The 16,277-nt window shown below is 35.6% G+C and overlaps 1 protein-coding gene across 3 annotated transcripts in view; it reads left to right on the top strand.

Annotated features, from left to right (window-relative positions):
* Window positions 1-16,277, top strand: part of LOC107678147 (uncharacterized protein C15orf41 homolog) — a 90,450-nt gene that overhangs the window by 19,485 nt on the left and 54,688 nt on the right. For 2 of the 3 annotated variants that reach the window (XM_016473316.1, XM_016473315.1), the window contains exons 1-5: window positions 1,132-1,189; window positions 5,752-5,797; window positions 7,583-7,647; window positions 8,943-9,003; window positions 11,920-11,992. In XM_016473316.1, coding sequence (XP_016328802.1) covers window positions 1,149-1,189; window positions 5,752-5,797; window positions 7,583-7,647; window positions 8,943-9,003; window positions 11,920-11,992 — 286 coding nt within the window. In that variant the 5' untranslated portion in view covers window positions 1,132-1,148. Of the gene's footprint in view, window positions 1-1,131; window positions 1,190-5,751; window positions 5,798-7,582; window positions 7,648-8,942; window positions 9,004-11,919; window positions 11,993-16,277 lie in introns of those variants that run through there. The other variant, XM_016473317.1, reaches the window with a different exon arrangement.

Here is a 16,277-nt window from a genome sequence, read left to right as displayed (position 1 = left end):
GGAAAATACAAACAGAATTTTGTAAAATTTGTTCTTTAGTTTGTTCTTTAGTTTTGAACTCCAGTGTTTCATAATGTGAATGTGCTTTTACACTGATGTCACATTGATTCATTCATTTGATAAGAATCATGTGATATTTTGATTTTAGTTCAAGCTACAATTAAAAAGAGAAAGTAATGACATACACAAGCATAGACATCCTCACTTGCAAATATTATTAAATATAAACCATTTCTGGGTTTGATTTCTGTTGTGAAATGGCTGATCAGACTGACATTCTCACTTCAGCTCGTATATAATCTGATGACCATAACATGAGATGATATTGCTTCATGCTGTTTATTATGGCTCCACATTCATATATTTATTTTAGCTGTGTGTAATTTTAGCTTTATCGCATCGCACAAGACCTTCAGTCCGTTTGAACGCTCTCTGATTCCAGCAGAAAGAGGTTTGATTCTGGATGTAACGAGACGCGTGCGGCTCGAGTTTCTGTCTGCGCTGTTGTGTTGATACGTCACATTCATCATAGCTGACTGTCGAAGGAGGCGAGGCAGATGTTCCTTTGCACTTATCTGCATGTGTAATTAGGCCATTTTGCATATGTAGAGCATGAGGCACAAACGCAAGCATTTTTGCTTTAGTGATAAATATTGACTTAAGGGGAAAGTCTTCGTAAGAAGCGATTATCAGACGTTGCGCACTCGGACCTCCGCTGCAGAGTTGTTCACATAGTTCTATCTCCAGATGTTTACTGAAGTCGTGTCATGAAGCTCACTCACTGTTGTTTGCGCATTAACCTAAATTTACTCCTGCTAACCCTGGCAGACGTTCAGGAGCAATTCTGACGTTAAATGTTTTTCTCAAACGCCTTAAAACCATTAGGAATAAAATGAGCTGTCTCAGTCAGGCTTTTCCACGTATGGATCTGTGGCAAACACTCATTATTATCAGAACATATGACGGTGCCGGCGCTCCATTAGCCAGGTGGCATTCATTAGGTTAATTGCTGCCATTTCTTCTTATTAATAGTTTGTGAAAGCGACATGCTTGGAAATGGTTCAGTCTTTGATTAAAGACATCCAATGCTTTCATTTTCTTATTTTGTGGTGTGTTTGGACAGAAGTGGAGGTTTGAATGTTTGACAAATGAATGTTGCACAGGTGAACTCTTTCATTCTGAATGGTCGGTGAGTTGTGAATCCAGATGAAGGTGCGCTCGTATTAATGCATCATGCGCGGCTGTCAGGAGGGTAATTATGGCCAGAGCGGCTGATTCCCAAAGCGCTCTTGTGTTTCCAGACCTTCTGTTTTATCGTGTTGGGAATGACGCGCTGGAGGCCATCAGCATTACGCTCTTTTATGACCTTCTATTAATGATGCTCTTTATTTGAACGCTGCTGAAACGTTTCTTTTGATTTTCCCTCAATTCAGGAAGATTATAGAATATGAAATAGTTTTTTGCTGTTCTGTGTTGACTAGATTAGGAGTGTGAATCCCTCTCAGTTCAATTCAGGAATGATGTTCAGAACGATTCTATCCGATTTACAATGAGATTCGATTTGGATTAATGATTTGATTCTATATTTTAAGTCCATTCATCGGATTACATAAAGGCTTATCCTGTTGTGTCTTCGGTAAGAGAAAGACTACTTTAGATTGTTTCTTGCACCAAGCAAATGATGCACATTTATGCATTTGACAGATGCTTTTATCCAAGGGCCGGTCACACTGACTTCCATTCATACGCATGCAAATGCAGGAGAGTGGAATTGCAAACTCATGTGAAGATGTTCATGTTTCATGTTTGGTGAACTCTGTCCTGCAAATTCCTATCATGTGAAGATGTGTGACCAATGAGAGATCAGCATGAGCTCTAACTAGCTGAATTAAAAGCACGCCGACTTTAAATCTGCACGATTGCAGCCTTGCAGTAAAGCGGTGTAGATTATGTATTTTTTACAATTTGGATGTATCTATATGTTGAATTATGTTTTTAAAAGCGTGATGTCAATAATAAGCCAATTATTGTGATCTCATAATGTTTGAATTTCATCTCTCTGTCTGAGTGATACATCCATCTGTCACGCACTGGAAAGTAACTTTTTTTTATAAATAAATGAATACTTTTATTGATCAAGGACGCATTAAATTGATCAAAAGTGTCAGTAAAGACATTTATAATGTTACAAAAGTTTTCTATTTCAAATAAATGCTGTTCTTTTGAACTTTCTGTTCATCTGTGAATCCTGAAAAATATAATGTATCACAGTTTCCACAGCAATATTGTGCAGCACGACTGTTTTCAACATTGATAATAATCAGAAATGTTTGTTGAGCAGCAAATCAGCATATTAGAATGATTTCTGAAGATCATGTGACACTGAAGACTGGAGTAATGATGCTGAAAATACAGCTGCGCATCACAGAAATACATTACAGTTTAAGAGAGATTCACAGAGAAAACAGCTGTTTTAAACTGTAAAAATATTTCACTGTTTTACTGTATTTTTGATCAAATAAATGCAGCCTTGGTGAGCAGAAGAGACTTTTTCAGAAACAGTATAAATGTTAGCACTCTTCTGAACGGCGGTGTGTGTTGTAGTGAACACGTGTGTGGCGTCCGCTGTCATGCGTTTGCAGAAGGATTCATGTGTTGATCGTGATTCAGATGCAGAGCCTCTCGAAGCTCTTTTTCATCTGATGATGTATGTACTCGTGGGAAAGCCGTTCAGACCTTAAACGCTGAGTCTAAACAAGCCCATAATTCAAAGTCCGGCCCATTGTTTGACACAGATCTGTTTTCACAGATATTAAGGGCAGTTTACCTCCTTTTAACTCAACAGGCTAAAGATGTAGCTATTAGGCCCTAATCACGATCATTATATGGAGTAATCCATCTGAAGCCTAACAGATGTGTGAGTGCGGGCCGCCGCTGGTCAAGGTCCGGTGTCGATGTGTTCATGTAATGGCTGTTATTTGGCCGGTCGTGACTGGAATGTTCTCTGATCTTTATGCTGTTTTTCTTCTAAGATTTAGTCCTAGCCAACCGCAGGCATGAACAACTTCACACATCACATCCTGTAAAGGATCAATAAAGTTTCTGTCTGTCCGTCCGTCCATCCATTAATAGTTAGTAAGGTAGTTGTTAAGTGTAGGTATTGGGTAGGATTAGGGATGTAGAATACGGTCATGTAGAATAAGGCATTCATATGTGCTTAATTGGTACTAATAAATGGCTAATATTCTAGTAATATGCATGCTAATAAGCAACTAGTTAAGAGACACTAAAATAAAGTGTTACCCATTTTCATTATATTTTTACTTGACCTGTTAGTGATGTCTTAAATAATGCATGTTTGAATAAAGTACGTCTTTGTCAGCTTCCATTTTCATTATTTTCAACAACAAATTGAAGTAGAAACCCACTGAAAAGTTGATGTGTGCCATTTAAATATTTGTACACAACTCATATGTTTTATGTATTAAAGATTATGTATTAAATAATTTTGTTTAATTAACTGATATTTCATTAAACTTATTTTGAGTTTCAGTTTTCAGCTAAATGAAAACTTTATTTTTGTTTATGTTCTTTGGTTAAAAAAATCAGTGCATCACTAAATAGATCTAATTATCTATTAGATTAGATTATGAAATGCATTTTTAAATTTACAGTCCAGTTGTATACAAAGACTAATATACTTCCATCTTGAAAATAATAATAATAATAATAATAATAATATTAACAAACCTGTCACTATTATTAGATCTAGTATTTTACTTCCATCTTGGAAATGATTATTATTATTATTATTATTATTAATGATTCTTTGACAGCAGAGTTTCAGTTGATAAAACAATACTTGAATGAACTATTTTAGATACAGTTCATATTTAATGCCCTAAATGTTGTGGCGATTTCCCCTGTGGTATCGGATATCAATATTTTTCAAGGTGTTGAAATTCTTAAGTGTATTTAATAGTGCTGTCAATCAATGAAAAAAACCCCAAAACTAATTAATCACATATTTTTATGAAATTAATCGCGATTAATCCCACCTAACATTAAAGTTTTTAAATATACTTTTATATTGCAATAATTTCACATTCAATCTTACAACATAAAGGCAGTATATTTTTAATATGTTTAATGGCATCTTTTTTAATGACTGAAAGCGATTATCACTGATACCAATACTGCTGATGCTACTCTGTCTCTTGTTTTTTCTTCTTCTAATATTTAACCATTGACTAGCCATTCAACATTACAGTATAATTGAGAGCTATCAATTTTAACATTTATTAGACTTTAAAAAATAACTTCTAATTTAAATGAACTTAAAACAATCTTCACATAAACCCATTATAATAAATGTCATATTTACCTGTGCCCTTCAGCAAGTACAAAATTAAATATACAGAAATTGATCAAATTATCAAACAAAAAATTCTAAATTAAATATAGATGAATCCTTAAAGCTACAGAAGCGATCGATTTGCGCTTTTTTCTTTTGTTCTTTGATGAACAGTCATCACAGCAGTTGGTTATGAGGTTATTTTGGCTGCGTTAAGAGCTAGGATCTGACATGCATCGTAGTTTCTCATTACTCTTTACCTTTTCTGACTCTCTGGCTCTTAAAGTCTCTGTAATGAGCTGAGGAGTTGAATCGGGTGTTAGATGAGGGAGACTGTGCTGCTGCTCCACAACAGTTTGGAAAACATCTGCATTTCAGAGCTGTTCTCAGAGCAGAGAAAGTTTCAGTGCTGAACTTTATTACACAATTAACAGTTATTATTATATAAGTCAATTAATAAAATCAATAAAAAGAGATGTCCTGTCAAATACAGTGAGTGAAGAATGTGGAACGGCACTTCATTCTGTCCAATCGGCAGTGAGACCGGCTCAGACGCTGAGTAAATTAAACAAAATGATTATTAATATTTGAAAAACTAGCAGCCAAATCAGAGCCATGTGGTGAAACCAACATGCAGAATAACACGAATCAGGAAATAATATCATATAAAACAGGAAATGATAATGATGGTGAATCAGATGTCTGTATATTAGTGACATTTGAGCAGATTAGTTCAGTCATCAGGGATATTTCATAGTTTGATCTGGATTTGATCTCCTCCAGGACTCAAGAGCTGAGCTGATGCCCTTCTGACAATTCTGATCGGCATTAAACAATTACATCAGTCTCAAATCTATTTCATTAAACTCATGTTTTGTGTCTTGATTTGATATGAGCGAGGAGAGAGAGAGGCGAGGAATATGGCTGGCTGCAGCTTTGATTTGAACCTGGACCTAAAATATCAGGCTAAAGTATGATTTTCAGGCCTGGACAGTCACCAAAATGAAGGAAAATAGACTTCATCTTAAACTATTTCAAACAGCATTTGTAGAATTATTTTATTTTAATTTTCTTTCAAATATTTTAATTTTATTATATATGTATAATATTTTTTACTCTTATATATTTTTATTTTTTATTATGAGCTCATGTTAAAATTGTAATCAAATATAGCACAAATATACTACAAATCAAATATAGTGTTTTGTAGTTGTGTGTGTATATATATATAATTTTTTGTAAGTCTGCGCTTCACACGTCGGGGCGTTCATCTGGAACAGCTTTGCCGAACTAGTTTCCGTGTTCCTGGAGATTACAGGCTTTGAAGCACTGCTCTCTCTTTGTCTGCGTGCAATGCACTCTGGTAATTAACTTTGTCCTTCTTTTATTTGTTCCAGTCTTCCTCCGTCCACTCTTCTGAGCATCTTCTCCCAGGAGTACCAGGTTAGAAGTTTTCTTCCTTTGTGCGGCCTGACAGCTGCCTAATTGAATGATGAATGTCCCCTTATTTCTGTGTAATTGAACTGCCAACTCTCTACGCACGCACACACACACACACACACATGCGCGCACACACACACACACACACACACACACACTCACTCGCCTGCGTCTCGGTGGACCTCTGCCAACCCGGCCCCTCCATCTGTCTAATAACATCGAGCCGCTGCTTGTTTGCCGGACCTGTAATAAATTATGCTAAACCATTATTATTCTGACAATAATAATTTCCCGGTGCAGCGCGGCTCGGTGTGCTAAATGTTTGCTGACTCGCGCTGCCGCGGCCGCTTTGGGCGTCTGACAGCCGATGAAGATCGATGGCCGCTGCTGCGGTGGCAGACGACTGCAGAGGCACAAAACAGAGCCATTCATCATCCGGCCGACAGCCGTCACTCACTCGCTGTGTCTCGCATTACTTTTGTAGTTTTTAAATAAGTTGTTTTTAAGCGCCGCTCTCGCTGTCCTCAGGTTAAGAAGCAGCTGAATTGCATTAGAAATGAAAGCCAGAGTGGTTGTAGTTTAGTAGAAGAGGAAATGAAAGCGCAGGGCCACCTGACCCCTCAGAGCCAGAGTGAACACTTCGACACAGCAATCTACATCTAATGCAGCGCAGGAGAGTCATTTCAGATCACGCCAGCGGCTTACAGCGCAACATAGGCATTATACTGGAAAATAACCTCACTACCGTTCAGAAGTTTATTTTTCGTGTTTCTGAAAGAAGTCTCTTCTGCTCACCAAGGCTGCTTCATTTGATCAAAAATACAGTAAAAATTGTGAAATATTATTACAATTTAAAACAGCTGTTTTCTATGTGAATATCTGTTAAACTGTAATTTATTTCTGATGCGCAGCTGTATTTTCAGCATCATTACTCCAGTCTTCAGTGTCACATGATCTTCAGAAATCATTCTAATATGCTGATTATTAGAAACATTTCTGATTATTATCAATGTTGAAAACAGTCATGCTGCACAATATTTTTGTGGAAACTGTGATGCATTTTATTTTTCAGGATTCACAGATGAATAGAAAGTTCAAAAGAACAGCATTTATTTGAAATAGAAATTTTATGTAACATTATAAATGTATTTACTGTCACTTTTGATCAATTTAATGCAACCCTGATGAATAAAAGTATTAACTTTTTGGGGGAAAAAATCCAAACTTTTCAGTGGTAGTGTAAATAAAATTGCTTGTTTTTTATTTTTGTAACTTGATGGACTCAAATCAAAATACCAGTTGTTTCATATCAAATGAATGAATCAGTCTGAATCAGTGTAAAAACAGATTCACATTATGAAACACTGAGTCCAATTAATATGATAAAACAGCTAGTTCTGATGTTCAGACGCATATCAATTTGATTCCAGATCAGCGTCTCAAGTTATAATACATATAAACTCTACTTTGTGCTTTGTCAAACAAACCCTTTGTGATATAAAGTTCATCCTCATCTAGTTTAGTTCAGGTCCTATTCTGTATTTTTACATCACTCCATGTTTTTCTTTTGCTCTCGCATGTAAATAACATCAAGTATTCCTGATAGACGTGCAGATATATTTAGTAGTTAAAGCAAAGTCACACAAAAAACACACACACACACACACACACACACTATATACAGTTCAACACGATGACTGATTAATAAACGCAGAGTGCAGTGATATAAAGCCAGATATAAAGGTTTCATTGGTTTAAGGTCCTGCTCCGATGTGCTGTTTGTTTCAGAAGAGGATGAAGCGCAGCATGGTGAGACATCACGCTCCTGATGTGGTCAAAGCATATTATCAGAGGTAAGAAACGCCTCACGCGTCAGCGCCAGCCCTCCACACATCACACGCTTCACCTTGACATGTCATCTTAAAAACGAGAACATCAGACAGCAGAATGCAGTGCGTAATGACCTCAGCTGATACAGACATCTACTCTTAAATATTCATGAAAATGTGTCTTCAGCTCATTCACAATACTTCAAAACCCATAAAAATCACTAATGCCAACAATTACTCAATAAACCAGTTGACAGTGAAACAAAGCATCTCCTGTCGCTCTGTGTGCGCGTTCTGTGTTTGTCAAATACATCAGTAAGTCATTCACTGTCCTTGCTTATTATGACTATTTTTCACATTTTGAAATAATAGTGCAGTGATAAAAAAATGTAATGATCAAACCGCATTTGAGCTGCATCTTTGTCTAGATCAGAGATGCTCAAACCAGGGCCAAACCTGTCCCATAATAAACTTTGATTTGGCCCGCCATGCCAAAATACAAAAAAAGAAAAAGAAATAAAAAAAAAAGAGAGAGGAGAAAAAAAGAAAAAGAAAACATGCCATTGAAGCATATCTTCAATTATAATTTATATTTTTGTTTTGATATTTTTATTTTATTTTTGCATTGAAATAAACAATATTATTTAATTTAATTAAAAATTATTTATATTTAAAAAAAATATACAAAAATATATATTATGTGGGGTAAAGCAGCGCTGTTTTATCATACTAGATACATTTAGTTCTGTTATAATGCTACTCTGTGCGGTCATCACCGGTCTATTAAAACGCACAACATATTAAAGCATCCTTAGTGTTTTTTACAAAACAAAACCGGAAATCGAGGGGTTATGAGGTCATTAGCAGGCGACACAATGACACTATAGACACGCTCCGTGACACTACGCTTATTTCTCTGGATTCTTCGAAACATTTGGGATAATGTAAGTACACAAGTCAGCAAAATATATAACACTGTTCTAGTGGTTTTTGGATATTTTAATAAAAAAATCTTCCATGTTGTGCCTTTAAAGCAGAAGGTTCTAAGGTCATGAGACGCTTTGTTCAGTGTGTCTAAACTTTTGTCTGGTGATGTAGATAGATCAGGTGGGACGCTGCTGTTTGTTATTCTCCCAGAAACCAGATGATCTGACTTTGACAAACACGCGGCGGATATGTGAGGGCTTTGTGGTTTCAGGTTAATGATGGGCCTCGTCTGCTTTGGCTTTCGGAGCCGTGGAGGCTGAATCCATCAGGGACGCTGACATGTCCTGGCTTGCTGTCCTCTCTTCTCTTTGTTGTTGTGTGTGGTAATGAAGGTACCGCAGCGAAGCCAAGACTCGTCCTACAGCCCCGCTTCTGCTGGAGCTCGCCAACCAGGTACCGAAATACACGCTTTCTTTCTCTGCTGCTTTATTATTCTTTAGCAGTGCTTTGCTCGGGTCTCCAGCAACATAATTAACCCAGAAGATTCAGAGATTCATTGGGAGTTTTCCCAGTCTGTTAGTACTTATAAAAATTGAGCTAATGGTTCGGCCTATTAACCAATGATTTCATGCAATTATCCTTCATGGAAAAATAGTTGAGTGTCATTATCATAAGTGACATTCACAAATGCGTCTGCGCTCTGTTATTGACACGGAGGTCAGTGGTTAATATCTCTGTTTAGGTGTGCTGTTTATATATTGAAGCTCTCTCTTTGCGTTGGAGTGGCCGTTCTGATTTCACCTTACTGCCTTTAAACATGTCCATGTTCAGAGCGCAGCGTTTGCTCACACTGATCTCAGTGATGACACCTCTTCCATTCATTACTGACCGAACCATGAAATCGGATCTGTTTTCTCCCAAATTCATTCATTTTTATTTGGTTTGTTTTGTTTTATTTTACAGATTCTATTTTTTATTTTTAATAATCAAAAGCATGTCTAGTCAGTTAAATTAGTACATTTTTTAAATAATTTGTGAACGTTTTAATGAAAATAGGGCCCTATTAAATGTATTTAATTATTAATTTTTATTATTATTATTTATCTTTTTTTTTGTATTCTGTGTTGTCTGATGTTTGCTGGATTTGACTTAATACAAATTTATTATAAAAAACTGGTAATTAAGTAAATGCATAAACTTAAAAAAATAATCAAATAGAAATGAAACAATGTCTTTTCTGTTTTGGCAAACAAGGTGCTGCACATCAGAGATTTACAGTTTAAAGGAGTCATGAGCTGGCTTTTTGTATTATTTTATACTGTTTTTATTATTACAACTTATGACGTTCGTGTGATTTTTACATTCAAAAACATCAAAATCAATAAGTAATAGGCTGTTTTCTACCCTATCCCCTTCTATCCCCATTCTATCTCTTATATATCAAAAGCTCAAGTAAAAGTTCATTTCTCAATTCATGACCCCTGTAAAGTAAACATGGACAAAACATTGTGACACTTTCTAAGAAACCTGCATTCATAATACATTATATAAGTTCATTTTAAGGCATTACAAAGCATGCATATTGTCATATGAAAAAAACGTACAAATATGTTATATTGTTCATGAATAGTTGTAACAACAGTTATAATACTCACCTGTTTTAAGAGTATGATTTATAGCACACCATGTAATACCCGCTTGATTACAGTTCCTGTAATTATTATGAGTTATGAGCCTTGATTTAGTTTCGATAGTGAATCAGCTGAACTGATGTACAGTTTGTTGTTGAAGGATCTGAGCGCTCTTCCTCATAAGTGTCTCATGACTCAGTTTAATGCGCTGCTTCACATTTACGCTGTGCTCTCATGCCGCTCCGCTCGCCGCTAATTGCTACAGTCATAGCGCTTTATGGCACAATATATAGCTATTGCCGGCTGAGCTGCACTATAAAGTCCAGTGTCTGTTATTTAACCTGATTAAAGAGTGATTAGAGCTTCATAAACGCTACTCACACGTTCCAGATGAGAGATCCGCTCACGATTAATCTGAAAATGTTCCTCAGTTCATCCACGATCAGGATGAGTTTGTTTCTTCATCAGAACTGGCACATTTCTCCAAACCTGATGAAGAAACAAACTCATCCTGCTCTAACAAGAAAATACGTTAACATCAAAAGCGTAACAAAGAAGCATGAACATATATTAAATGGATTGAAGTATATATTTTACTGCTATTTTTAGTTACATTATTTGGGGTTATTAAGAACTTGCTTGTTTCTATGAATAGGTGACAGAATGGGGCTTTTCTTTTTTTTAGTGAAAGGAGGGGATTAACCTTGCAACCTTAAGATCAAACTAAAAATCTGGTTTTATTTTACAATATAGAGTAGTTTTTGCTTAAAAATCTGACATAAAACTGAACATTTATGAAATGAAATATTAATTAAATTAACAATTTCAGAAAGAAAAAAAAACTTGGTAGCTCATCTGGGATTTAATGTTGTTTTGTGGTAATTTTAGTGTGTGTGTAAGTTTGAATATTTGAAAAGATATTTTGATTTATAATTTTTCATCTTACAGTAACAGTTGGGTTTAATGGTTGAGCTTGATTAGTTCATTCAGTACAAACTTGTGTACAAATGTAGAAAATTTCATTACACATTTCTAGCACACCATTTACTATACAAACGATATTTTTTTTCAAAATATAAAATATTGATTTCATAAAAGACACTGAAACAAAAAACTAATATACAAATGGAAAAATGTAAATAAAAAAACTGAAGTTCTTAATATTTGTATAACTCTTAGCGTATGTATTAAATACATTATACATTATGTATAATTATCTGCACTTACATAGACTCATTTTCGTTTTTTGGAGTAACAAATAATATCTTTCGAATTCAAATTTGATTTACTTCAGCTGTTACGCTGTGGAAAAAGTTATTGTGACTTTTTTGAGAAAAAAGTCAGAATTGTGAGATATGAACTTGCAATTCTAAGATCATATCAGTCTTTTTCCCCCCTCAATATTGGACTTTATAACTCGCAATTGCGAGTTTATATCATGCAGTTCTGAGAAAAAAAAGTCAGAATTGTGAGATAAAAAGTCGCAATAACCTTTTTGTATTTTTGGATTAATGTTAAAATAGACACATACAATTGACATGCTTTTTTAAGTGACTTTATTTTTTTAACTACAGTGAATTGAATATGAACTCATTACTTTGATTTAAAATGACAGTGTTATTGGATGCGGTCGAGCAGGTGAAGACTCTGAGGATCAGATCAAACGATTGCACCTCCAGTATCGGTCATCAGTGAATGCAGGTGTGTTGATCAGCACGTCTCTGTGTGTCTCTGTCAGGTGGACCTGTCTCCGGCTCTCCTGGCCCGTCTGATTGTGGAGTGTTTTCTGGAGGAGCGCGAGGCTTCAGTCGGTGAGTAGAGGAGTTTATTTCCTAATGAGAGACAGACAGACTCCTGCCAGCACTACCTGCGGCACATGAGTGACAATTAAGCGTCCTGCAGGCCACCCAGCACTTAACTGCTGCTTAGATCAGTGCTGTGTTATTTATAACCCTCCATTTATTCTGAGCCTCGTCCTCCTCACACTCTCACTGCATCAACACACACCTGACAGAGAGACGTGGAGCGCTTTTATCAGTATCAGGCATGTGCTGATCAATGGAGATAACTGATTAGTTAGTTTCAACATGTGTGAGGTTTTGCCATTTTCTGTTCTTGCTTAACTCCAGCATTCAGCAACCTTTTGTGATGGTATTTTGAGGTCTGTTTCAGACACACACACACACACACACACACACACACACACACTCTCTCTCTCTCACACACACTCACACACACACACTGTTTCTGTATAAACGCAACTGAAGATTCAGATCTATTGGTTTGATCTCTCTGTTCACCAACCCAGAGCTCTCTCACTATAACATGATTTTTCACTATTGCAAGTAAAACGAAGATTATTGAGGTGAGAAAATACTATTTCAGTTAATTATTTATTTTTACATTTTTCTACTTTTCTTTTTGAAACTTTCTAGCAGTTTATAAGTGAAAATTGTTTCGCAGTCAATCCAAATCTTTAATTTTGTAGTCGTTCATTGAATTTGAGGGACACACACACAGTTGACAGCTGTATAATCATATCCAAATATATTGTGCACAGTGTTATTTTAGTATAATTTAAATACTATTATAATTTTAGTAATGATTTAAATTCATTTTAAATTTTATGTTTTAATAAAAAAAAGATTAATGGAGTACTTTTTACAAGAAAATAATATTTATGTCTTATTTAAAATTCACTGTGTAAAGCATACAAATTTTATTTTAGATTTTTATGTTTAGTTATGGGGTAGATGCACAGGATGCGATTCACAAATAAATGCCAGGCAAAGTTGTGTTTGTAGAATTAAAAGATATTTGTGAATGTTTTTTTATTTGCAAATGTAATTTTTTTTTATTTGTGAATTTAATTCATGCTTGTGAAACTCTGAGATTTATTTGTGGGTCTCATTCCATTTATTTTGTGAATATGTTTGGTTTTTGTTAATCGCTTTACATTTGTTTGTAGATCATAATCTATTTATTTGGAATAATGCAACAATTCTACCCTCATACAACATGGGTCATTTATCAGTTATTGTCCGTAACATAATGAGTTATCTTATTGGTATCATGCAGAATTACATTATTGGTTCGTCACTGTCCAGCATTACAATATACAGAAAATTTGTGGAGTGGCGTGTCTTTGAGCACCAATACAGACTTTTTAGCAATATCAATATGTGATAATTATTGTTGTGATGGCCAAAATAATAATCATTTGTGTGCAAATTAGACATTTCCAACAAACTATATAGCAAACAAAATATTTTTTTTGTTTAAAATATGAAATATTCATTCCATAAATGAATACGAAAGCCAAAAAATAAATAAAAATAAATAAAATATGCAAAGAGAAAAAAGGTTTAACATTAATAGGGGTGATTAATTTTGTTGTGTTATGGCACATAACCATTGATGGCAAAAATAAGAAGTCAGAACTGTTTTGTCTAAATGCTTCAGGTGAAATTTGTCAGATATTATAATACAGGAGTAAAGATGTGTTTCTGTAGTTCTCAGCGCTTGGATGTGAGTAGAAGTGGACGACGCTTGTCCTTTGAGCATTCAGTGTGTAGAGACTCACACAGCGTCCGCCATCTTCCTCTCCGCTCACACACACACACACAGAGTAGAAGTACAGCGCATCAGAGACTCGTGTGCTGGATTTAATCAACAGAGAGATTCCAGTGCATGCACCCAACTCTTTCTCCGCGCAGTCGTATGTCAGTCAAGCGTGTGATTACTTTGGAGCACTGTTATCCACTGCGTGTCAAAACGCTCCTGCCATGTGTAGAACAAGGCAATACTTTGTGACGTAGACCACCCTCAGTCTGCTGGAAACTCATTATAAATCAGCACCATCTCCACAAGACTGCACTGACCTGATGCTTTGGCAAACACACAGCCTTATCGGTTTAGTCATGGCGGATCATCGCTCTGATAAAGCCAAGTGAAGCTCAAATGGAAACATTGCACATCACAACATATTCTGTAGACAATTGCGTATTACTTTTGTAACTATCATAAAAAACTGGCGTAATTAGGGAGAATATCAAATAATATTTCAGACTCTCAGACTTTCTAGTATTGATTCAATAAGTATAATGAGCTTTTGGACCCACTTTATGTGAAGTGTCTTGAACTACTGCGTACTAACATTTAAATCAATCATTTGATATAATGTACGAATTGTGCACATACATGTTATTACGTTGTACTTGTATAAAAAAATACCTGCAATCTGTAACTAATTTCTGTAGTTACAGTACATCTATAATTACACCTAAACATACCTCTTAAACCAACCCATTCCACTAAACATGTCCATAAACTCAGCCATATCCCACCTCAATAGCAGTGCTTGTACAGAATAAGTACATTAAGTTAAAGACACCCTATAAAGGGTGCTTTCTAATAGACACTGAGATCTGCATTACAGTGATTTGCAAGAAATACTGCATTGATGTTTATTTGTAAATGTTGTATGTTTTTAACGATTTTTTATTGAAGTCATACAAGATGAGCAATTAAAATCACATTATTGAGTCAGTCCGACCATACACTTTTTAGTTCCATGCATATGAAAGATCATTATCCTGCAGTGGATCATCTCAAGTCAAACTAGTTATTCAAACGAATATGGAAGCTGTTACAGTCTTCAAATGTCTTGATTTACTCTGAATTCATTTACTCATTCTTTGTTAATATTTATTTTATTTTTAAGTAACAACTGTTTTGTTATGGTTTTAGTTTTAGTTAACTGTAATAACCAGGGATGCTGGTTCTCGTAATAGCGCCTGGAGATTTGGTGTGGTGCTCACACTCACTGCACATAGTGTGACCCTTTAAACATAAAATAATTAATACTAGTATTATTGCACTTTTATTTATTTATTTTATACAAAATAATAAATAAAGTGTGATAAAATACAATAAAAATGCAATGCTAATCTTTACCTTTTCATCAGCAAATTGTTTTAAATCAGCAAGCTTTTATTTTGGCGGGTTGCTGGCAAGTAAGTGAATGCGCTGCCAGTTTTAGCACTGCCGAGTGAAACACTTCAGTGAATGAAATGTCACAGTTGTGCGTATTTGCTCTGAAACCGGCGGTGCATTGCCTTCTGTAGATGTATGCATTCAGTTTGAATGGAAATCTTCTACAGTATTACAGTTAACTGTGATCCTGCATTAACAGCTGTCAACAATGTCAGTGTGCAAAGAGTGGTCTGAACTTATTCTATTTTTTATTTTTTTTATTTTTATGTGCATCCCTGATAATAACCCTGGTTGTCCATGCATTGTCCATATCAGACAACAATTCAAAACTAGATTGAAAAGTTTGTAGACAAACTTTAAGTTGGCTTGAAAAAGCCTAGATGGAAAGTTTGAAAAAGTTTTAAAAGCTTGCAGTCTGAAAGTTTTCATCAGAAAAACAGATAGGTATAAAACACATTGCTAGGGTACCTGGGGTGGTTGCTAGGCTGTTTCTAGCTTTTTTGCTAACATGTTTTTAGCATGTTGCTAGCATGATTAGCATGCTAGCACAATTAGCATGTTACTAGCATGTTGCTAACATGATTAACATGTTACTAGCATGTTTTTAACATGGTTAGCATTTTGTTAGCATGATTAGCACGTTTCTAGCATGATTAGCATGTTACTAGCATGATTCTACCATGATTAGCATATTACTAGCATGATGCTAGCATGTTTCTAGCATGATTAGCAAGTTACTAGGATGTTGTTAACATTAGGGGTGGAACGGTTCGCGGAAAAAAATCAAACCGTACGGTTCTCCACACACGGTTCGGCACGCGCTAGGGCCGCTGTTCAACTTAAATCTGACGTAAAACAAACAGGGTTCGGCTAATATATGTTTCTGTTGATGGATGCGCATTCTGGCTTCCCAATACATTACAACAACAGTGATGAGAAAAAAAAAAAAGTCCTGCAGAGTTCAGCTCCAACCCTAATCAAACACACCTGAACAAGCTAATCAATGTCTTCAGGATTACTAAGGCTATAGGCAGGTGAGTTTTGTTTTCAGGGTTGGAGCTGAACTCTGCAGGACTGCGGCTCTCTAGGACCGAACTTGCC

The sequence above is a fragment of the Sinocyclocheilus anshuiensis genome, unplaced genomic scaffold (genome assembly GCF_001515605.1).
Source record: "Sinocyclocheilus anshuiensis isolate Anshui unplaced genomic scaffold, SAMN03320099.WGS_v1.1 scaffold1069, whole genome shotgun sequence".
Classification (NCBI taxonomy): Eukaryota; Metazoa; Chordata; class Actinopteri; order Cypriniformes; family Cyprinidae; genus Sinocyclocheilus; species Sinocyclocheilus anshuiensis.
The sequence above is the reverse complement of the archived record's forward strand: the minus strand, read 5'-3'. Positions and strand labels throughout refer to the sequence as shown.